Source organism: Takifugu rubripes, chromosome 20, assembly GCF_901000725.2.
Source record: "Takifugu rubripes chromosome 20, fTakRub1.2, whole genome shotgun sequence".
Taxonomy (NCBI): Eukaryota; Metazoa; Chordata; class Actinopteri; order Tetraodontiformes; family Tetraodontidae; genus Takifugu; species Takifugu rubripes.
In genome coordinates this window covers 12,444,455-12,468,697 of record NC_042304.1, presented here as the reverse complement: position 1 = coordinate 12,468,697, position 24,243 = coordinate 12,444,455, and the positions used below count along the sequence as shown (strand labels likewise).

The 24,243-nt window shown below is 45.3% G+C and overlaps 3 protein-coding genes across 6 annotated transcripts; 2 read left to right on the top strand and 1 right to left on the bottom strand.

Annotated features, from left to right (window-relative positions):
• The first annotated feature begins 654 nt into the window (after positions 1–654).
• tmem38a (transmembrane protein 38A) lies at positions 655–5,325 on the top strand. The gene is made up of 6 exons (XM_003974311.3): positions 655–1,151; positions 3,190–3,346; positions 3,592–3,776; positions 3,993–4,080; positions 4,315–4,432; positions 4,657–5,325. Exons 1-6 carry the CDS (start codon positions 1,028–1,030, stop codon positions 4,861–4,863), a joined length of 879 nt encoding a protein of 292 aa, XP_003974360.1. The 5' UTR covers positions 655–1,027; the 3' UTR covers positions 4,864–5,325.
• A 1,564-nt stretch (positions 5,326–6,889) lies between these two features.
• comp (cartilage oligomeric matrix protein) lies at positions 6,890–12,235 on the top strand. Its single transcript, XM_029828625.1, has 18 exons — positions 6,890–6,992; positions 8,109–8,182; positions 8,266–8,317; positions 8,419–8,705; positions 8,786–8,860; positions 8,939–9,091; positions 9,251–9,355; positions 9,496–9,603; positions 9,675–9,834; positions 9,909–10,027; positions 10,099–10,151; positions 10,223–10,416; positions 10,489–10,667; positions 10,750–10,798; positions 10,881–11,077; positions 11,581–11,753; positions 11,842–11,981; positions 12,054–12,235. Exons 1-18 carry the CDS (start codon positions 6,926–6,928, stop codon positions 12,110–12,112), a joined length of 2,244 nt encoding a protein of 747 aa, XP_029684485.1. The 5' UTR covers positions 6,890–6,925; the 3' UTR covers positions 12,113–12,235.
• A 2,732-nt stretch (positions 12,236–14,967) lies between these two features.
• On the bottom strand, positions 14,968–24,015 carry crtc1b (CREB regulated transcription coactivator 1b). Of its 4 annotated transcripts, none has more exons than XM_011615009.2 (14): positions 23,858–24,015; positions 22,398–22,514; positions 21,764–21,889; positions 21,481–21,542; positions 21,265–21,359; positions 20,763–20,848; positions 20,639–20,682; positions 20,088–20,311; positions 19,861–20,012; positions 19,483–19,722; positions 19,185–19,271; positions 18,029–18,115; positions 17,770–17,944; positions 14,968–17,192 (listed from the first exon to the last, which is right to left on the bottom strand). In XM_011615009.2, exons 1-14 carry the CDS (start codon positions 23,981–23,983, stop codon positions 16,981–16,983), a joined length of 1,833 nt encoding a protein of 610 aa, XP_011613311.2. In that variant the 5' UTR covers positions 23,984–24,015; the 3' UTR covers positions 14,968–16,980. The 4 variants fall into 4 exon arrangements, with proteins under 4 accessions (XP_011613311.2, XP_029684486.1, XP_011613310.2 ...); XM_011615008.2 differs by having other exon boundaries at positions 16,981–17,192; positions 20,763–20,833; XM_029828626.1 differs by lacking the exon at positions 19,185–19,271.
• Between the last annotated feature and the right edge of the window lie 228 nt (positions 24,016–24,243).

Genomic DNA, 24,243 nt, shown 5'->3' with positions numbered 1-24,243 from the left:
ATCGAAAGTGGAGTTGTGATGAGGCTACATTTGTGCCTGTAAATCTAAACCAAGGGATTTTATATACTGTATATATAAATTAGTCGAACTAATTTAATTTCAATATGTATCATTATAATTAAAACACACGTAATTGAAACCAATTAATTGGTACATAAAAGGGTAAAAATATTCACTATGGTTGTGCAAATATCACGAAAAGGAAAAGACATCTTTTGTTTTAAATAGACATCCGGAGAAAACACTAACTATTACACTACTAAAAACTATTGATTTAACAGCACAGGTCAGTTTTCTGCTAAAAAGCATTTACCTACATCTATCAACATTTGACTTGTTAAAGGACCTGGTAGAGGTCAAATGAGGGTGTTCTGGTTAGCAGAAGGGCGACTAATCGATTTCAGACGGCTTATGGCGCCATCTAGTGCTCACACGCGTCCATTCTTTATGAATTAAAAGCAAAGAGGAAGGGAAAATGAACTCGTTTCTTCTTAAACGATTCTGGAAAACATCCGCAATGCGTTTTCTGTAGTCTCCTCATCTAACAATCAAATCATTCCCATGCCTTCAGGCGGAGGTGTCGCAACATTAACAGAGACGGGAGCTTCGATGTGACTCAGCTCGTCTGCAGAATTTATTCCGGATTGTTGCATGTGAATGCAGCCCTCTCGTAGAATATATCTTTCGTACTGAACTCTCGTTTCGGACTACAGGGCAAAAATTCGACGACGACAGGGGAACAGGCAGAGCTTTGTTTTCCCTCTCGCAGCTGCCGACATGCTGCCTGAAAACGAGCAGCTGGCCCGGAGCGCCAAAGATGATGATGACGAAGATGATGATGGCGCTGTGGAGATGCGCGGTATTAATAGGAAGCCTTGAGTGTCAGGCTTCCACTGTCGAGGCCGGGGGGCTTTGAGGAGAGTCGGTGTGTCGGGCAGGGGGGGTTCTCTGATCCAGACTGCGCGCTTGGATTAAATAATAACCATCACAACAGTAACAGAATATTATTGGTGTTATTATTGGCGATATGGAGGTGTTGTCGGTTCTGAATTTGGGCGAATTTGCCCAAATCTTCTCCAAAATGGGAATGTTTCCAGTGTTTGATCTCGCCTATTACATCGTGTCCATCCTCTACCTCAAGTATGAGCCAGGTAAGAGAACCAGGTTTATATTTATATTTTATATAGTTAATATATTATATAGAAGATTATATAGTTTCTAAATGTGAATGTGTTAAATGCCCCTAAACCGTATTTCTAAAATAACAAATATTCAAAAACCAGAATGGGCATTTAAGGGCAATTTTCTGTGCTTCCAAAACAGACTACTTGAACATCCCTTTATGGACTTTCTTATCATTTTCGCAGCCCCAGAACCTGTTACATAAACTCTGACAGGAGCAGCTCAGCTGCTGCAGAGTAATGTGGTTCTGCAGCAGCAGTCAGACCTTATTCAGAGCAGATTAGTCGAGCAGCTTTGGGAAAATAATGACATTCCTCCGGATCTAGCTCCTTTGAGCAGAGGCCCATCGAGGAGAATGAAACCCGAGAGACGGCCGGCAATAAATAGAGGACCCAGAAATAGAAGGAGTCAGTGGATCTCTAAAGAACTCTGCTGCACTCTTACTTACGTGTCAGTGTCATTTAAGTGGGCTCACTGTGCTGTCAACATCAGATTTAAAGCCCAAATATACAATATCCCGCCCACAAATTGTGCGTGGTACCACCGGTGGAGCTTTGATAATCTAACGGTTTTAATGTAACAAGTAAATATAATGTAAATACATCATACCAATCTGCTATAGACCAAATAGCAAGAGAAAAGTTGAAATATCCCCCATTTAACATGTCTTATGGGGATTTCGGGGGTTGTTTAGCTCCAAACTTTGTAAAAATCTCACCTTTCCACCCTAAACCACCAAAAGCACCCTCCTGTGGTTATTTGCTGATTTTAAGGAGCTGGTGCTGAAACATCTACATAGACGATGTGAACGGTGCCCATAAACTTTGAACCTGGTGGACAAACATGCAACTTTACACCAGCCCCCACAATTGTCACGCACTTTAGATAACACTGATTTTATTTTATGCTTAACAATGGGTCAGAAACAGAGTGGCTCACACTTGATTTAATCATCTTCCCTCCTAAGTGACATTAGCGTAACTCCCAGAACAAGGCAGAGGATTTTCCACAGTCAGCAGGTCTGGGGAAGGATAGGCAAGAGTGGGGGTCAAAGGTTAGGACGGGCCTGTCACGGGGAAGCAGTTAAGCTGAGTATATTTAGAGGGTGACATGTCTCCGGATCCGATTGCCTTAAAAAGTGAGCCTGTCGAAGCAGCGCAGCCTCATCCACCTGTTGTTCAGCCCAGAGGCTTCTGTCCGCTCCACGTCCCAGGAATGAGACGTGAACTTTAACATCTCCTTCAGCTTCTTCCCTCCAACACCACAAGTAGTGGCGCATTTATGTATGTTTCTACTGTTTCAGCATTTTGTCTCTGACACAGAGACTTTATTTCTATGGCAAGTCAGGGTTCCAAATCCTCTGTTGTTGAGGTTTTGGTTACTTTTCTCATTTGTAGTCTCATAGTTTGGCAAATCTGCAGTCTCATTCTCAGTTGTCATGTTTCTGATGCACATAAACGCACCACAAATAATTAAAAGAAAATTCAATTCCACACAAAGGAAACTCAAGGATCACGTGAGCATAGTTTAAAAGAGATATGTCAGTATTTAATGCCGGCTGCGTAAGTAAAAGTAGGAGTCCTTTGTCAATATTTGCATATGAAAAACGAGGTGGAGAGGCAGGGCGTGGACTGAAATAGGCCAGTGGGTGCGGACAAAGATACAGCACAAGGGATCTGCTGATAAAGACACTTAAAGGTCAATATTAACCGTTTTACTGTAGTGGGAGTATAAACAGAAACATTCTTAGCCTTGCTGTTTCCGTTCAATCCATTGGCAATAAAAGATGTTAAGGCCCGATGTTGGTGGTTGGATACATTGGTCACTCATTACAATAACACTCAACACTCAAATGGGTGCAATATTTATTTTAAACAGGAATTCTGGAACAGGAATTGGATTCTTTTCTTCTTCGCAGACGAACCCTCCGGCTGTGTTGGCCACGGGGTGTTTCCAGTGGGGTCCTAAACAGTTTACACAGTGTCGGACTCCTCTTCTGTGTTGCAGGCTCGGTGGAGGTTTCCCGCAGGAGCCCAGTGGCCTCCTGGTTGTGCGCCATGCTTTATTGCTTCGGCAGCTACATCGTGGCAGACATGATGTTGGGAAGCAGCCCCATCGACTATTTCCAACACAACAGCCACATCCTGCTGGCTTCAGCCGTCTGGTGAGAACAGAAACCGTCAGTGACCCCGGGAGAGGGAGACGGACAGTTGCAGTGGTTGCAGACAGGGCAACAAGCATGTGGCTGTAGACAGTGAAGGAAGCTGTAATAACAAATATGAACAGTGTAAATAAGGTGGAATCATTGAAGGGAGACGACATGTAAAATAAAGCGATTGCATCTTGATGGTTTCAGGTGAGAATTTTGAGATGTACAGTAACGAAACGCTCCTCTGCTGTCCCGTTCAGGTATCTTATCTTTTACTGCCCGCTGAACCTCTTCTATAAATGTGTGGCTTTCATGCCCGTCAAGCTGGTGTTAGTCGCCCTGAAAGAAGTTGTCCGTGCCCGTAAGATCGCAGCGGGTGTCCACCACGCTCACCACGCCTACCACCATGGCTTCTTCATCATGGTCATTATCGGATACGTCAAAGGTCAGTGTCCAATGTGTGAGTCCAGCCATTTTTATGACTACCCATGATCATTTCTGCACATTTTAGTCACATTTATGCAAAAACAAGGTCCGTTTCAGTGTTCAGACCCTTATTTCTGTGGCAATCCTGCAGAGGCCCATGATGAATATGAGGGAAAAAAATAGAATGAGGCAGTTTGGAGCAGCAAATCTCCAATGGCTATTTATATGTCTTCAGGATCTGGAGTGGCTCTTATTTCCAATTTTGAACAGCTGCTGCGAGGTGTGTGGAGGCCCGAGACCAACGAGATCCTCAACATGTCATTGTAAGTTTGTTGCGGCTATATAACATATAATAGATACTTGACATTAAATCATGTAAAAGTTAAAAAAAAGTTCCAAAATGGCTGTTCAATTGGACAGAAATAAACGAAAAGAGCTTTGCGTTTTTTGATTTGAGGTCTGTGTACTTTGTACTCTGTCGCCCTCTGGTGGGAATATTAAGAATGCACACGTCAGCCTTTATCCTTATTTGCTTATTTGTTTGTTTGTGCCTGCAGCCCCACCAAAGCCAGCCTGTATGGAGCCATCCTCTTCACCCTTCAGGAGACTTATTGGCTGCCAGTGTCTAAGAGCACACTCCTCCTCATCTTCACCCTTTTAATGGCCACAACCAAGGTAGGACCAAGGAAGCTGACGAGGGAATGTGACAAAAAGTTTTGTTTTTCAAAAGAAAATCAAGTAAAACTTTGTGTTAATTGAGAAGTAGAGAAGTAACAGAAATATGCTGCCATAACTAAGAGGACAGTTAAGGGTTAAATGATCCTGCCCTGAGGAGGAGAGAAACCTCCTCTTGTGTTGACGAATGGCTGTTTTTCCTGACTGGTATCGTCTCCCCTCAGGTGGTGATGACCGCTCGTCACTCTCATGGCTCCCCCTTCTCCCTTGTGGAGTCCTGGGTCTGTTTCCTGTTGTTTGGCTCCCCTCTGGGCGGATCTGAGGACAACCACCACCACCACGCTCCGGCTGTGGCCCCCGCCTCCCCGCTGAAGTCCAAGGAGGAGCTGAGCGAAGGCACACGCAAAAGGAAAGTGAAGAAAGCGGAGTAGGTTGCTGGCGTCGGTCCGCAGGAGACTCCACCATCACGGCGCCAACGTGATGGGACTTCCCATTCCTTTTCGGCGAAAGGGGCGATTTGATGTTTCACCAAATGAAACCCTTTCTGGTAGAGCAAAATGGTGCTTTCTTCATTTTCCACAGGAAGGACTCTGTAAATACCCCACAAGTCTTTCAGTCTACAACACCACCTGGACAGTTTTAAACTATTTATTTTTGGTGTTTTCGCACACCAGTGCTCGACACGGATCTACGCGCGCGCCAGGGCTGCACGGGCCTTTCCCCCACATCTGTAGTCTCTGTGTTAACGGGGCGTCTGCGGGTCTCCCCGGAGCTCATCAGACGTTGTCGCGTTTCATTGCAGCGAAACATTTCAAACCACGAAAGAACGATTTCTGCTTTTTACATTACGATGAGAACAAATTTGTGTCTTTAAATAAAAACCAGAACAAACATCTGTTTCCTGGTGTTTTCCTTTGTTATTTAATGCATGTTTTGTGTGTGTGTGTGTGTGTGTGTGTGTAGCTGCTGTTATGTAACAGAGCCAGTTTGTGGGTAACAGGAGGGGTCAAAGGCCAAAATGAAGCCACATCCCAACAAACTCCCCGCTGATACAGACAACCTGGCGTAACACGCACAATAAAGCAGTAATGGAGTGAGCAGGAGGTTGTTCCGCCTCACCTTTGACCTTGACATTCTTCACACCAGTAGGAACTTCAGGACACTTTAGTCTTCGGCTTTCAAGGCGGCGTCAACCACATTTTCAGTAGATACGACAACGAGCTTCCACCTTTGTGTGTGGAGTTTGCCTGTTGTCGTCCTCTGTGTGTGCGGGTTGAACTGAATGTGAGTACAGTGTGTGTGTGTGTGTGTGTGTGTGTGTGTCCTGTCCAGGGTGTACTGCTTCCTCAGTATAGGAAGGTGCCCCCCACAGCCTTGATCACAGTAGGAATTAGTGTCTTTAATTACTACGCTCCTTCTCTGCCTCAGGTCGGTGACCTTAGTTTAGACCTAAACAACTTGGGTTTGAGTTTTCAAATGTTTTCCAGTCAAGACTGAACCAAGTCAGATTTAGTACCTCAGACACTTCCTGTTCCTCCCCCCAAACAAACCATGTAAACACACTCAACAGCTGTTATAATCAATAGTTATGCTACCTTCCCAGAGTCCAGGAGGACAACAGAAAACAACCACTGTGTTTGTTTTTCCAGATGAGGCCCGGGCGAATCGTCCACTCTCCTTTGGGCAAGGCATCGAGCGAGTGGTGACAGCCCGGTGAGAGATATTAAGGTGATCTGGATCGGACATCAGAAAACCATCAGTGGCAGGAATTTAACTGGCATCTGCTAAACCCATCACCCTATCCATGTGCTGCCCCCCCCCCCCCCCCCCCAACACACACACACACACACAGATTTGTTGAGAGGTTCATTTCTCCCTGGTAATGAAGCATGTCATGGGTTTTTTTGGAGAAAAAAATGAACTGTACTTTTCTCAGTGAAACTAAAGGCATAAATTCAGTGTGTTTGATAAGACAAAGGTAACACTGGCCTGCATCATTAAGAATGAACATAATACGGCGTGTTTTCACCTGGCAATACAAATAATCTGGTTCTCCACAAACCAAATCCCTAACATTTTTATATAATATACCAGCAAAACAAAAAGCAAATAAAGTTGTTGTTGCACCAGCTTCAGAAATCTCTGTCTAAGATGTGTCCTGAATTCCTGAATGAATCTTCTTAATATTCATGACTCACACATACCAAAATATAGATTTAAGGGCTATGATGCATTCAAAAGTACTTGAGATTTATCAAAAAATACATGCAGAAAGAACAGAACCAGAGTCGGAGGCAGGGTGGTCCAATCCAGAGCCTGTCTCTCTAGTTTAGACTTCCAGAATAAAACAGTTAACAAAGACATTTTCAAGGGAAGGATGTGGATATGGGCCAGGGAGGGGGGGTTGTTTTTTTGGGGAGGGGGGTATATAAAAACCCGTAGCTGGAGTCAGGAGAGAGGAGACAGAGCTGCATCTGCTGCACGGGATCAAACATGCTGTGGTTTCTGCTGCTGAGCTGCGTCCTGCACCGAGGAGGACACGTCGCAGCGGGACAGAGAGGTCAGGACTGGACTCTTTAGATCTGTACAGATGAGAAATAGTGACAAAAATAAAACTGCATGAAAAGCTAAATGCTGAATATCACATCGTTATCACGAGTCTTTACTTTGTTCTTTCTCGTAAAATTAGCAAAGGTAATTTATTCCTTCCTGTCTTCTCTGTTGTGGAATCTGTTCTGTCACACGGTTTCTAATGTGAACGCCACATGTGCCCCGCGCTCACACGGCACCAGGGGGTGTGGGTGGGAGTTCCTGAGGGTCAGTGGTTGTTTCAGGACATTAACAGATAAGTTCTCCAGAAGCTCCATCGAAGGCTGCGTCTAAATCTGGTTCTTCAGTCTCAACGATCCCAGAAGATGCTGTGGTTTGTTGATAATGAGGAGTTTATCTCTTTAAAGTAATAAAAACACCATCAAACATCTGCTACATCTACATCACTGACATTTTCATAATTACTGGAGTTTCCTACCCCTGGCTATGCTGCATGAAGCATGGAGATTCTTACTGGCTTCTATCCCAGTTTGGGCCTGTTCTGTGTGCAGTTTGCATGTTCTTCCTGTGTCTGAGTGGGTTTTCTCCAGATACTCTGGTTTCCTACCGCAAACCCAAACACGCACGTTAGGCTGATTAGGAATAATAGTTTGTCCTCAACAAGAGTTTATCCACATGTGATATCTCCTATTAGAGAATAAAACCAAAGAAAATACAGAGAGCCCAATGAGAGCCCACTAAAAACATGCTGATATGGTTGGTATTAGATTTCTGAGAATTAATTTGTTAAAATGTAGAGTTGGCTTTTCAGGTTTTCCTCTGATTTCTTTCATCTTGGACAGTTTCTTTTTCTTATTTAAGCCTATGTTTGCATGTAAATAACATTAGATGTTACAATGTTCCCACATTCTGTAAATACTTTCATTTTTTGGGGGGAAAATCATTTTTGCAGATGCATTCGAAGCAGGCCTGATTCTAGTGAACGTAGGGGTGGTGGGAGGGGGGCGGTATAGGGGGTGTGCAGCAAGAGTGCCGATAAAGATAAAACCTGTTGTTGCATTGTTTTGGATGGACAGATATCAGAAAGATGCAGATGTTTACAGTTTTTCCTGTTTCTGTTTTTCAGATGGAGAAATCATCAGTCAAATTAAAATGACCAACATTGCATTGGCTGAGATCAAAGAGCTCCTGAAACAACAGGTGGGAACACACGAAAGGTCGAGCAGATCAATCCTCAAAGGAGGAAATTTAAAAAAAAAACACAGTCTGATTGACTCTTTCAGCTCAAAGAGGTCGGTTTCCTGAAGAATGCCATGATGGAGTGTGAAGCCTGCGGTGAGTTATTCTTTTATTATCACCGTCCAGTTGATTCCCCTTAAATCCCTGGATCAGATATTCAGGACATGCTGGATGACATAAAGAGTTTGTGTGATCAGGGATGGGGGGGTTGCAGCCTGAGCCCTCCTGTGTGCCTAATCCCTGCCACCCAGGGGTGGAGTGTACGGTGACCCCTGAGGGTTTCCAGTGCGGTTCCTGTCCTGACGGGACGGAGGGCAACGGTACGCACTGCACCGATGTGGATGAGTGTTCCGTGAAGCCCTGTCACATGGGCGTGCGCTGCATCAACACGTCCCCGGGTTTCCGTTGCGGCTCCTGTCCTGCGGGATACCGGGGGTCGCAGGTCCAGGGTGTGGGCCTAGCTTACGCCGTTGCCAACAAACAGGTCATTTACAACACAAGCGAGGTACCAAGCCAGCAGAACGCTCTCGGTGTCATAGTTACGTTTCCTTTTTAATCTTCAAGGTGTGTCAGGATATTGACGAGTGCCAAAACAACAGTGCGGGATGTGTGGAGGACTCGGTCTGCATGAACACCCCTGTGAGTGCCCATATAAATCCCGGATAGGACCATCAAACTGTCGCTTACTGTTCTCTGTTACCTGGTTTATTTCGTCAGGGCTCGTTCAGGTGTGGCCCCTGTAAGACGGGCTATGTTGGGGATCAGCAGAGTGGCTGCAAGCCAGAGAGAACCTGTGGGAATGGCCTACCCAACCCCTGCCACCCCAACGGCGAATGCATCGTCCACCGAGATGGCACAATCGAGTGTCGGGTGAATATATGTTGTTGTTTTTTTTAATTACAGCATTTCAGTTCTGTAGTTATTTTCTCTCGTTATATGATCTTTATATTGAGGATTACTGTGTACCATCACAACAAAATCTCTAGAGATCTAGATTTTACGTTGTTTGCCCGTATAACCTCTTCCCAGTGTGGGGTAGGATGGGCCGGCAACGGCTACCTGTGTGGGTCTGACATTGACATCGATGACTTCCCCGACGAGAAGCTGAACTGCCCTGAGAGGAACTGCAACAAGGCGAGTCTCAGTCATTTCGCCCACTCATTTGCACAAATGATCGCTTCATTTAGGGGTGAAGATTATAGCCACCAGTTATTCATCCGCCCTCTGGTCACAACCTGCACAAGCCCGCAAACAAAAAGCTATTTTTCCTTCAGGATAATTGCCTCAAGGTGCCAAACTCGGGCCAAGAAGATGCCGACAGCGATGGAATTGGAGACGCCTGCGACGACGATGCAGATGGAGACGGGATCCCCAACACGCAGGTGTTGCAATCGTCCCTTCAGGTTGATACGTTCTGGGTTTCTTGTTTGACGTTGATACAGTTCCCCTGCAGGACAACTGCGTGTTGGTGCCAAACATGGACCAACGGAACGTGGACGAGGACGACTTTGGGGACGCCTGCGACAACTGCCCCGGCGTAAAAAACGACGACCAGAGAGACACGGACGTAGACAAATTCGGCGACGAGTGCGATGAGGACATCGATGGTGACGGTAGGGACCGGGCCTCGGCGTTGACGCGTCCACATTCACGGCAACGATACTCGAGCGTTCCCTTTTCGTGCCAGGAATTCTCAATCACCTGGACAACTGCAAACGAGTCCCCAATGTTGACCAGAAGGATCGGGACGGAGACAAAGTGGGAGACGCATGTGACAGCTGTCCTTACGTTCCAAACCCTGATCAGGTGACTAATCAAGTCTCTCTGCTATAATGGGGGGGGGGGTTAGATACAGTAATAACATAATCTTCTCTTAGAGTGACGCGGACAATGATCTGATTGGCGACCCCTGTGACACCAACAAGGACAGGTGACCTCACCTCCGTAGCGTGCGGTCTGCATGATCCAACCTGCGTCTAACCGACCATCACTTTTGTCCAGCGATGGCGACGGCCACCAGGACTCTCGGGACAACTGTCCGGCGGTCATCAACAGCTCCCAGCTGGACACCGACAAGGACGGAAAGGGGGACGAGTGTGATGACGACGACGATGATGACGGTATCCCGGACCTGCTGCCCCCCGGCCCCGATAACTGCCGTTTGATCCCGAACCCTCTGCAGGAGGACTCCAACGGTAGGTCACGGCCCCCGGTTAAAGACGGCGGAGGTTGTTTTGGGTTCTTCTCACATCCTTTTGTCCTCCTAGGGGACGGCGTGGGGAACGTGTGTGACAAGGACTTCGACAATGACACCATCGTTGACACTATAGACGTGTGTCCTGAGAATGCCGCGGTCACGCTCACCGACTTCAGGGAGTACCAGACTGTTGTTCTGGATCCAGAGGGAGACGTGCAAATCGATCCCAACTGGGTGGTGCTGAACCAGGTGAGGTGACGAGGTGTTTGTGCCTCAGAATACTGAACTGATGGAACTACATTCTTCTAAAATGAGCTCTATTACTGCACAGGGAAGAGAGATCGTTCAGACCATGAACAGCGACCCAGGATTGGCTGTTGGTAAGAGGCTGTCCTGTATTTTAACGTCTTTAAGGCGTTTATCTCATGCCAAAGGTTTATCCAAGCTCTTCCTCTCCGTCAGGTTACACTGCTTTCAGCGGCGTGGACTTTGAAGGGACGTTCCACGTGAACACGGTGACGGATGACGACTATGCCGGGTTCATCTTCGGCTACCAGGACAGTTCCAGCTTCTACGTGGTGATGTGGAAGCAGGTGGAGCAGAACTACTGGCAGGCAAGCCCGTTCCGAGCCGTGGCACAACCAGGCATCCAGCTAAAGGTTAACCTAAGAAACAACTGTTTTTTGTTATATTCCATGATTTTTTTCTTTCATCTGACTTTGAAAGCGCTCCTATCTTAGTTACAGTTGCTAACATTTCATTGGTGAGTGGGGGATTCAGGGTGGGACAGAGGGAAGGTCACCTCAGATAAAGCTGCTTTGAAGCAGTTTTCAATCATTTTCACTGCACTAATTTCCACTTGCTTGAAAGTGTGATCTAATCTCAATATCTTTACTGCGGTAAAGGGTTACTGGTGGTTACCAGTGAGATGTTTATATAATTATATAACCAGGTACCCCTCTGTGGGTGCTAAGATGCTACTCTGTCATGTTTCTACAGTGGCCCTGAATGGACAAACTTAAATATGAACCTCCGTATTGTTCATAGAGTTGAATAACATTTAAAAACTTTGAGGAATTTTCAAATGAAAAGGTTTATTGCTGATTAATGATTGACTGCAGTTCAAATGTATTTATCGGGTCGATTATATCTGTTCATAAAGGCGGTCAAATCAACGACGGGCCCTGGCGAGTACTTAAGAAACGCGCTGTGGCACACCGGCGATACGGGCGACCAGGTCAAGCTTCTGTGGAAGGACGCCCGCAACATCGGCTGGAAGGACAAAACCTCCTACCGCTGGTTCCTGCAACACCGGCCCGCCGACGGCTACATCAGGTAGCACATAAATGGACGATGCAGCCAGAGCTGTGGCCACCATCTACTACAACATTCTGGTCCTTTCTGCTTCCTCTCCGTACAACAGAGTTCGGTTCTTCGAGGGCCCACAGCTGGTGGTGGACACCGGTGTCATCATAGATGCCACCATGAGAGGAGGCCGGCTCGGAGTCTTCTGTTTCTCGCAGGAGAACATCATCTGGGCGAACCTGCGCTACCGCTGCAACGGTGAGTCTCGTTTCTAACTATCGAAACCTCACAACGTCTGAAAAGACGTGAACGTGTTGCTTCCATCTGCAGACACTCTGCCTGAGGACTTCGACAACTACAGAGCTCAGCAGGTCCAGCTGGTAGTCTGAAGGGACCCGCGGGGCTCTGGGGTCATTTCCCAACGCACAACAATTGGACCGGCAATAAACTGGTTACTATGGCTACACCAACTGACTCTACATCCCATTCCAACTGTGTGAATTGAAACTTAAAGGACCTTGTCTGTGTATTTTTTATACATTTTGTTTTTAAGTTTAAAAAGTATCAGGTGTTAATTGTGAATAATGTGTATTTTTTTTAAATTTCTTCCATATGCAATTAGTTTAATGGTGTTTAAAACTGCAGATGTGCCTCAAGTGTGAATAAATAATCTGGAAAAAAGACTGAGGGCACCATATATTTGTGATGTATAGCAGATTTAGCATGTGGAAACTTGTGCTGTAAGTTTAAAAAAAATTGCATTAATAATTAAGTAAAACGTCATATATTTGATTTTAAGTAACAGACGTATCTTTTTTTTTCAAACCCAACAGCTTTTAGTGGAAATCAACATTCTGAACATTTCACAAGCATGCACATATCCAAAATAATCTTTTAGATTTTGCATTTGGAAATACAGGTTACAAAGTAGAAACGATAGCAAAGACAATATACAACAGGATTGAAAGACCATGCAAGTCCACAGCAACATGCTGTGATTAAAAAAAAACAAAGAAAAACAAAAACCAAACAAAAATAAAAACAGAGAACTGACATCAAGCAGTTTAAAGTCAGTGTAATCTGCAAATTAAGTGCAGAAAAAATTCTGTCTTCCACATTCAATTTAATTGACATTTTTGTTCATCTTATAAACAAATGGTCACATAAAGAAGTATCACATGGCAACAAATAAATAGCTACAGACCTTTTACTACAACTTACAGACAACAGTGATATAATGCTATTCTCACTATAAGCTTTAAGTACTTTAAGAACTTAAACCAATTTTTTTTTCCCGAGAGAGCTTTTAGAAAACCCAGAGTTATTAAAGGGATTTTTTTTCCCCCGGACCAAAAACACTTGGAAAGTGAGTAAAAACCAAGCAGCAATACTTTCATTTCAAAGCCTTAAAACGCAGGAGTCGCCTGTCTGCCTCCGACACCTGTGATCCTCATCTCAAAATTAGACTCTACACCTTTACGCTTGAGGAGAAATGGTCGTCCGACCGTTCAGGTTTCATCACTCTTCGGGAATTTCTTAAAATCGAGTGTATTAGCTGCCTAACATGAGCTCAAAACCAGTGAACAAACGGGATTGTGGAGGAGATCAGACCAGTCTGAGGAGCTCTACGTCTCAACGGCAGAAGGAAATAGCCTGACTGGTTAATATCTGGGATGGAGACGCATTCCGACGCGCTCCGTCTATCGTTAAGAAGTCAGCGTTGCAGCACCGCAGGGCCGGGCGATATGGCCTCCTTAGTTTTTTTTAAAGCCACATTTTACTTTATATACATCCTTAAAATTGAATCTAATTGACTGTGGAGCAACTCTGGAGGTTTCCCCACCGATCCCGACTGAGGTTCTGAGGTTGCAGCAGTAAATCGCTCATATTCGGGGCCTTTTTGGCGTGTGGGGGGGTGTGACCAACAGGAAATACATTCGGAACGCCACTCTTTTCCATCGTGACAGTACAAGCTGCGCTAGTGTAAGCCCTTTCTAATTTTGCATCCCCTAAATTCTTGACTTACTAAAAGAAAACACGAGACAAGCCAGAATAGAGTTCACAAAGGAAAATAGAGAATTCATCTTTTCTTCGACATGAAAATAGATCTGGAGTTTACATCGGGAAGCAAAACAGTCAGCATTCACGCCAGGCAGAACAGTCCCTGTTTTAGACGCAAGGAAGTCACAAATAAAGTGCGAAGCTACCAGAGGACGAAACATTACACGCACAGAAAAAAAAAAAATCAATACGAAAAACAAAAACACACTTTCCCCAGTCCAAATCCTGACATGACGGATAGAAACCGGACCTGATCAAACTTCCTGTGAATGAGAACTCAGGGCGTCCATCATGTCGCGCATCAGACAAAACGCTTCAGAAGGCTGGAGTCTGGCTACGCACGGGCCGCCCTACAAGACCGCGCTGATGGGGACCCACCCAACCGACTGGCAGTCTCTTTCCACGCCACAATCGACACTTGAACGTAGTGAGATGCTACAGAAAGCAAAAAGGAATGAGCAACAGTCTGATTCCTCAAATGAGAGAGAGAGAGACAGAGAGAGAGAGGGAGAGAGAGAGAGAGAGAGGGAGAGAGAGAGAGGGAGAGAGAGAGAGCCCACAAGCTCCAAAGCTCAGGTAGTTTGGCAAATAACTAGGACGCTGCCGCAGGAAATACATTCTCGAATCATTCACAAAAGTAGCAATATACAGAATGTAAGAGTCATCGAGTTAACTCTGACCTTGGAGGAACTCATACATGCATCTGTTTAGACTCTGTGATACCGTTATGTTACACAAATGAAACCTGCAGAGCTATAAAGGCCTTTGTTTAGTGGTTCTGACTGTTTAGTCATGCATCTTGCTTCAGCGTATACAATATGTACAGAGCGTTCATCGGGGTGACGGGGAAACTCAAACTTCGCCAGTTGGGCTCCAACGCAAAGCTCAACCAACATTTCTCTCACCCACTTAGAGGAAAAATCCAACTCGGCATGAATTAAACCCAGAAAGTTCAAAGTTGAATCGGGGGGACGTCTCCAATGAAGAACGTAAAAGGTTACATGAATGTGGGATTCGTGCGTTTCTACTGACAGACACGATGAAGAATTTAGTGTAGAGTTTCATTGATTGTCAAATCCAAGGTAGTTTTCTCTGTCAACTGGACTGGGTTTCTTCTCTTGAAGACGTTTCGCCTTCTATCCAGAAGGCTTCTTCAGTTCTGAAATCGCTGGGGATTGTCAAAGCACCACCGCAACGTTACAGCATAGAGCCAAATAAATAAAAACATATTCCATTCTGCTTTCTTACATGTCGGCGCCACACAAGACTTGCAAATAAAAGATAAACGGCTGTAATACTGACTGGGAATTACTGACGGAGCGCCCACAACTTCTCTCAGCACTTTTAAATGGGCACTTTTTGAAATTCAAGCGGTGGATTTTTCCTTTAAGGGCTGTATTATTGTCTCATTTGCATAGGAATCACTGTTAAAGAAGAGCAAAACCTTGGACGAATTCAGAGCAGACAGGAGTAGTCGTAAACCAAAGGTGATTCCTTGTTTTTTTTTTTGTTGGGAAGGACATCGGAAGGTTCAGAGAATCTTCCTGACAGCGCTTTGAGGTGACAGATGAAGAGCACGTCTGTACATGGACACTAGAACAGCGAAATATAACTTCCAGGTAGACTTCCACACACCTCTCAGGGAAACTCTGACAAAAGCCCAACACAGAATAAAATCAGTGTCAACGTCTGTAAAATTCACTGAATGATTGTTTACGCTGAACATTAAACGATTTTAAGGTTTAATACTGTGAAACTTGGTGCCCTCTGCAGCTTTGTTAGAGCTTCCCTGTGAAGGAGCAAAATCCTCCCCATAATCGCTCTTTCCAAACACGTCGCTTGATATTTTTTCCACCCTTTTCTCTCCAGTTAAAAAAAAACCCCAAACCCTGGCTATAAACTGTACCGGTACAAAATACAGTACACTGATTTGTCAAACGTTACACAACATAAGCACAAATACCACCGATCCAACGCTAAGTTCCTTTCAAATGACAGAAAGTTTTACAAGTTACGAAAGTACGCCGTCACATTAGACACTTAAGTAGAGCCGGAGAATACTCATGTAAGGCAAAATCAGGTGAATTCACAGTGACGAGTGAAAATATCGACCGTTTTAGCTTTTTAAAAAACAAACAAACAAACAAACAAATGGACAAAAACAGACGGCGTCCCTTGTGGTTCCGTCTGAGGAGATTTTGGCTTTTTGTTGGCAAAGTAAAATAATTTGGAGACATTTTCCTGCCTTCTATTTAGATAGAAATACCTGATCTTTTTCTCAGAAAAAAAAAGAAGTGTAAAATTTTTTTTTCTTCTGAAGGTGTGATAAAATTCAAGATATTCTGATTTAAAATCTGGGCTAACCTCGTCTTATGCCAGAGATCGAAACATCGAACACCTAAAAGCAACTATGGGGAGTTTTTGCACAGTTGTTAACCAAGTTAACACGCACACACACTCACACACACATGTCGTATATATAAATATGTTAATAAATAGACACAAAGTACATCAGTGCAATTTTACACTATACCTACAGAGAGCAATTTGGCATCAAATTATGAAATGGAATATAAAATCTTACTAGATAAATAAATAGAAGTACATAAAGCATCAAAACGTACAGTAGAAGATGAAAATAACATTTGGTTGCAAAAATAAAGCTTTGAGTGTGAAGTAGAAAGCCATTACGGCATGATGCAAAAACCGATTCATCTGACTGACGAGCGACACGGCTGCGCTCGCTTCTCCTTTTTCGGCTTGTTTTCGGGCGACGCAGCCGTTTTAACATGATACGGTTTATCCGAATGTCCTAGCAGCTTCCCGCCACGAGCGTCGGTTAATTTAAACAAAAACAAAAAAAAAGTGTATGTGAGAAGAAAAGAAAACGTAAAATGTGCATTTTTTGGGGGGAAATAAGTGGCATGTGATGGTACACTGTAAACACAGCAGGCTAGCAAAAAGCGCTGAGCGACCGATCTCGGAGTGACAGCGAGGCCATTCCCTGGACGTCTTTTTTTCCCCCTGTGTTGGTGGCGCATCCTTTCAAAGGGCTTCACAGAGTCGAGGGCGAGGTCGGACAGCTGGAAAACCATGCAACGGGGGATTGGGTTCGTCCTGCCCTTTGTTCCTCTCCATTCCCAAGTCAGTGTATTTTTTCCCCTCTCTTTCTGATAGTGTTTGCTCAAGGGCAGCATTACAGCCTGTCCATCCTGAACGTGTCCTCTGTGGCGGGGTCTGCCAGCACCATGTCTGGGTCGTTGAGCATGTGCAGGCCGTCCAAGGTCAGCGGGTCGATCTTCAGCTCGTCCAGAGGAAACTGCGTGTCTGGATCAAAGCTGACGTCGCCGACGCCGGCCAATGAGTTGGTCAGCTCTTTGGAGAGGCTCGGCGGAGACTCCCCTGTGACTGAAATATGTGACATCGGAGAAAGAGAGAAGTGAGACACTCGCCGCCTGGGGAGACGGGGGCATCTCCAGCAGCTCAAAAACACACTCGGATGCTTCACCTTCACTGAGAGGAGCTAGTCAAACAATCGAAAAGAGGTATAAAACACGGTAACGCCGAAGAGTTAGCCTGTACAACTTGCATTCCAGTCGACAAATTACATTAAAACATTAAGTGATGCTGCAGCGTGTTCACGAACTGGCACCGTCGGACTGGTGGAACTGGTGAAGACGCACCTGAACACGTCTCAGTGAAGGTGTAGACGGTACGCTGGGTGAGTGATCCAAGATGGAGAGCACTCCTTTAAAAAAGGCTGCTAACGACAGCCTAACCTGCAGACTGTCGACTTATTAACGAGGGAATGAAAATAAAATTAATTTATTAATTAATGCCATAAGTGGGCTGACAGCACAGTTGGTCAGGAGTCTTACTCAACACACGCGTGTCCAACAAGTTAAGTAACCTTGTGATTCTCGCTATATCTGCAGAATGTAAAACGTCACCAGGCTCTCCGCTTCAGAGCTGCAGGTGCTGCTACCTGTCAGTATGATGTTGGGGATGTTGCCGTGATTGCCGTAGCCGAGCTGCTGCGAGTCCTGCAGGCTGCTCCCGGTGAGGCCCATCATGGCTGCCTGTGTGTAATTAAGGGTGGAGCACTGATTGTACAGGCTGGTGGAGCTGATGGGGTTCTCTATCATATTGAACTGCTCCAGCTGAGAAAAACAAAAACAAAGCTCGGCGTGAAGTCGTGAGAGACGTACGTGTGTTATTTCTAACCTGCGGCCGTCCTCACACACCTGATGAGAAAGGGCATTGGTCTGCCTCAGAGCCAACTGCTGATCATAGAAGGAGTCCCCAAATATACTGCCCACCACAGGAATGTGCTGTGGGAGGAGGAGGAGAAGTCAGATACAAGGTTCAGAGCCAGTTCCGTGAGGTAGGAGAAACGCTAGCACGCGATTTGATGTTCGGCTCATTAAGCAGATAATTTGGGTAAACGGGTAAATGAAGAAACAGTCACACTGCGGTGAGAGACCGAAGCGAATGGGAGTCATGACTGGGCTGTGGCGGTGATGTACACTATAATGCCCTGGTGGACACTCGCAAAGGTCCGTGTCAGGGATGGACAACCCGGTCCTGCGAAGGCCATGACCCAGCTGGGTTTTCTGAACTACCAGGGAGACAAACACTCACTGGAATGGTTAGTGGGTGACTACCCGGTAGAAAGGAAAACCCGGGCTGGATCATGGCCGTTGTAGGACTGGGTTGCCCATCCCTGATCTTTGCTAACAGGACCAAATATCTGTAAATCAAGACTTGGAAGATGTGTACATGTCATTATTTACCTCCTCTCACAACAGTTCAGTGATCAACTGGACGGTTGAACGTGAACCCTTTGTACCGTTACATACTGCACATCTCAACAGAGGTGAATGAAAACCAGCCTGGATCATCTTTACTCCTTTGGGAATCCCATGTTATTGTATATAATTAATAAATGTTAATTAGTTAAAGAGTACTGGTCCAGGGCTCCCTCAGCAGACTATTGTGGGGTCATGCATACAGTGAACAGTGACGGTGCTGATGAAAGAATGCAGCTGTTGACAATATAGCTGCTTTCCCAACAAGTGTTACACTTCAGTTACCTCTGAGTTTAAACTCATCCATACTGACGTATGCTTTTCTCGCCTTCTTGTCTCCGCTGATTGCTCAAATGTTAGCGCCGCTAACTAACGCTGACAACACAATGCTTTAATAACGGCGACGAAGGGCGTCTTTACAAACACACCGAGCCGAACTGAACTGTACCACTTGGTGGAAAGGCAGCTTTTAAGCAGATAGATGCTGAAAACAGAGACTGAAAAGCAATACAACTCATCTACGACTCGCTTTCCCCCAGGTGCTAAGCCCTGGGGCCCCAAACAGCAGCTAGCTTGGTGGGTGGGGCCTTACTTGAGGCGAGCTGCCGGGGGAGAAGCCTTGATTGGAGACTGGGGAGGTTGGAGACTGAGTGGCTGGTGAGCCAGTCTGATTGCGGTACTGTTGGAGGGAAGAATGTTAGCTAGCACTAAGCTTCATGCTCATCACACACAAACCCTTAATGCTGGGATGCCAGCGTAAAGAACTGTCCACTGCGTTCGGGGTGTGGGTGAAAAATATTACTCATTGGAAAAAATATCTATTGCTCAATAAACACAAAATCTGTCAAAGCATCTTAATAAACCGTGTGAATTAAACTTCAGGCTCTTACCGAGTTGACGCTGATGCTGGCAGTGGTCTGGCTCTGGCTGTCCGGGGAGGGGCTGCTGCCCGGGGCTGTGCCGGGCGAGCCGAGAGTTGGTAGGGTGATGAGCTGGATGCCCTGTGACAGAGCCTGCTGCTGCTTCTGCAGCTCGCTGAGCAGCTGAGCCTGAGCCTGAGCTGTCAGCTGGTTGAACAACGGGTACTGAGCCAGCTGCTGCTCCAGCGTCAGCGACTCCACGGGCATGACCTGAGGGGAGAAATACGGCGGCACCAATAACATAAATCCTGTTTGCAGGCCTTATTTGCCACATAATCCACAACTTCTGAGCAGAACATTGATCATTCCACTCACAGAACATTGAAATGAAGCGCAGATGAGCCTCACCTGTGTGATGTTAATGGGTGAGGAGAGGGTGGGTGAAAGCTGCTGGGGGGACTGTTGAAGAGTCAGGTCAGAGGTGAGGGTGAGGGGGACCACGGGTGGTTGCCGCCGCTGTGCTGTTGCTGTCATGGTGGTTTGAGAGGAAGTGGGAATCCCTACAAAATAAAAGTCGTAATATTATTTAACAAGTGCATGTTTTTAAAAAAAATTATTTTTCTCTCCATTATTACCATGGCTGGCCACACTGATGCCCAGGTGGGTGAGGTTGGTAGTCAGACTGCCTGTGCTGTTAGAGGAGCTGAGGGAGGGGAAGGTGACGGTGTCCTCGGGGTCCAGTGGGGTGGACAGTGGAGGAGGGAACTGGATGTTGGTCAGGTCGGGGAGTGAACCGCCGGTGTTGTGCGCGGCTGGAAGCACGGAGGGGTTTAACTCCTGGTCTGGTGATGGAAAAATACTAAAAAACAAAAACAAGCTCGTAAAGCTCTCCTCGTTGTCTTACTTGAAAGTTTGTGGCAGTGTTTGAGTTTTCAGCTGCATTCTGCTGATTTTACTCCACAATGCTGTGGAGGAATATAAAACTAACGGTACATTTGTCGTTAGCTACTTTGGTGGCTCGACATCCTTCCACCAGGCATTTCCAGACTGCACTAATTTTTCTGAAAGATCAAAAAGGCGTTGCTCTCCACCAGAGCAGAGTGAGAATCTGTGTGATCTGACAGGAAAGCGAGCACCAAGGATCTGCATTGTTATCAATGTGCTGCTTGTTACAACGATATCTTACTTGATTCCCGGGACCTCACATGTGTTGGATGTCGATGAATCATCCTACAATGAAAACGTATTCATGAGCTGCAGCTCCGAAGCTGTTTACATGTATTCTGAATGCAAAGCTGTACCATAGGCACCTTTTTGTCATCCCACGACTGCTCCTGCGAATCTTTGTCTGCGTTTGATTCCGATTTTTCGGTTCCAGGCACTGTTAGCAGCAGTGCTGATTAGTGAAACAGCAAGACACAGTAGCTCACTAAAATACATACCAATCCAAATCAGTGGAAGAAATGAGTCATCAATATCCAAGCCAGTCAAGAGGAACACAGAGCGGTGCACTACTTTTCTGAGGGTCTATAAATAGCCCAGTAACCCGCAGACAGAGCGGGATATCAGTAATGAATCCTCAACTGCCTCCTGGGTTTTGGTTCAATCAGAATGTCACACATAAAATGATCCTGTAAACTGTGCACTCTGTTCTCTAACTCAGCTCCTCTCTGCTCAGGGATGAAACTTTTCCACAGCCGGGCGCCCTGAAGCAAAGATCGCTTATTACGGGATACATCGGAATTTTCAGTCCGGCAGGATTCGCTACTTTCTCCTTTTCCCATTAGTGAGAGAATGAAACAAAGCGTTTACCTCGTTTGGGCTGCAGCTCCTGCGACCCCCCAGCAAACACTTCCTGGGGCTTTGGATTCATGGCACTCTGATGTAAAGCTGAGTCTGAGTTTGTCCTGTCCACATTAGAGATCAAATATCAGTAAAAACAAATACCAACATTATCGTTGCAGTGTTGGATGATTACCACTTATCTGGTGTTGCGTCATACTTGTGAATGTGGTGAGGGAATCTTACCTCCTCCAGCTAGTGTCAGGTGGTGGGGAGAGGTAAACTGAGCTGTAAGGACAGCTGTCAATGTGAATTTAGTTAAGCATAATAAAAAAGAGGAGAGAGACTAACAAAAAAAGCCGTGGTTATGGTTCCTGGTTCAATTCTGGGGAGAATATAAGAAATATAGAACCATAACCCCGACTGCATAGTTTGTTCATGTACGGTTTATCTGTGTTAATTCTATTCATTCAGATTTTTTCCACTACGTGCACTGTGATGAGGAAAAAATAATCACAAAAAAGGATATCTGGCGTCCATGTTTGTCGACTGACAATGGTCGTCTATGAGGAGAGCTGATGCGATTCCGGTCGCGATACACTCGCTCCACCAGCCCGTGGTGCCTAGTTGTCCGACTTGTATCCAGCACCGAGTTCTAAGGTTAATACAGCAGACGCAGTGAGTGACAGCAGGACGGTAAAGTCTCACGACAAAAAGGCAGCGTTATAATAATGTTTTAGGATTAATGGTGCAAATGTGTTCAATTTAAAATGAGTCAAGCCATGAACCCCCATACTGATGCTTGAGTTGGCAAATGTATTTTAAGATGGAAAGCCATGACAAGCAATGATATAATTCAAAGTATTCCGAATCGTTACACTGCAGTGTAGAAAAGTTTTGCCTCGAATGGTTATGGTTGCTATTTGCTCCTGAGCTATTAAAACATGGCTGGAAAATACATTTTGCCTTTGACAGAGTGTTGTTTCCCTTTTGCCTTTTCCTGCAGACTATAGCTCAAACACAGCCTGACGGCATCGAATTTTCCAACCCCTCTGAAACAGCAACACTTGAAATCGTTAAATGACCAACAAAAGCTGAGAAAATTACACCTATTGTCGAGAACAAACCATTGATTTACCAGCCGAAAGAGGCTATGGGCTCACCTGAAAAGGCAGGTCAATGTTGCCATTTCCAATCTGATTGACATTGGGCAGTGAGCCTCCATAGTACTGTCCACGATTCTGCCCTAGTTGCAAATACTGGGTCTTCTGTAACTGCAGCTGTTCAAGGTAAAATTGGATGAAAGCATGAGTGAATGATCTGATCCACAAAAAAAAGTGATGCTCAAGAGTGAGTGACGCCTGCCGCTCCATGAAGAGGACGTGAGATGGGTGGACAGATGACAGACAACGAGACAGGCAAATTGGCTTCTGGCAAACAATTAAAAGGCAAACAACATCTTCAGGATGGAGGAGACAGAAGGAAAAAAAAAAAAGTCAGCTGACGTGAATGATTTCTGACCGCGGCTGTTGTGAACTCCATCCTATTTTCCGCAGCGTGCCAACGTTTTTACAGGGAATAAACTGTGGGAGGACTGACAACATTCCAGAGAAATGCAATGGGTTGATATGCAGGTGAAAATTAAAAAAAAAAAGACCTAGCATGAGCCAAAAACTGGCCACATCAGTAAAGAACGACTGTCAGCGTATCACAGGGCGTGCGGTCATCCTTTCCAGCAGTGGGAGCCCAAAATGAAGCCAAAAGGTCTCCCAAAAATGTAATGTTTCATCAGTCGATCAAAAATCTAATCCGCCTAAACATTTAAGTGGCAACAGATTGATAAATGATGACTTTTCTGGTTTTAATGACTACCAGTCAAGGTTTTTTTTGGTTAATCCTTACAGTAGTGTAGAGTAAGAAAGCTGTCAAAAACACAAAAAATGCTATATTTCCCTGCAAAGTCTGAGAAATTATCGTAAATATGGCACCAACATCCTTGTTTTAACTATATACCCCAATATTAATATTAGAGAAGGAATTCTGATTCTCGGTATTTTAATCCAGTAATCAACATTTTTTTTTAAAAAAAAACATGCATTGCTGCCAATTATTTGTAATAATAATCAGCAGAAGGGGGAATTACTGCGCTTCCGAGCAGGAGTTACCAACCAGGGCAACTCGGGGAGGGGGAACAGCTGGAGGAGCCGCTCTCATCCGGAGCCCTGTTAATAATTCCAGATCGTTTCTCACTTTTACCACCTTTATTTCTTCGCTTCTGGCCTCTATTATTCAAACACAACATTAGGGGGAGAAAAAGACTTGAGCTTGAACAGATGTGCACGCTGATGTGCTGGTCCAGGGGTAGCAGGTGCATCGCTCACAGCTGCAGCCACCTGAGATGATGCGTTAGCTTAGTGCAGCTATGGGCGCCCGCTTTTGTTTACATGCCGAGTAAAACGCGTAATTTGGGGCTGAGGGGGCGTTAAAGAGATGTGGTCAAGGACGTCAACATTAACTTACGCTGGCATGCCGAGGTTCGGATTTGACGTTATAGCCGTAGCGTTCATTAGCTTCCAAACAACGTAGCAACCAAATGAAATTAGCCGGGGAATGCGGGTCTTACCCGGGCAGCCCTTGTGACGTTCAGGTCCTTCATCACTTCTTCGAACGCAGCAGTCTCCTCTGCTTGTTTCTGGTTATGCAGTGCGATTTTTTCGCTAAATTTGCGAGGATTGTTAGAGGACGCCATCTTTCCCCGTCTTCTCAATGGAATGTTACGTTGCACGTGACGCAGGGGCCTCCTGGTGTCGTCATCACGCACGGACGACGTCGCCAAAATAAGACGAATGGTCTAACACGTTTAACCCAAATATATATTTCATTTCTTTTAAAATGTAGAATTTGGAACTAATGAATTCATAAACAAAACAAATTCAATTAAACCTAAATTTAGAAGGGACCTTTTAAAAAACAATACATCTTAGATTGTGGAAATACATCTGACAATAA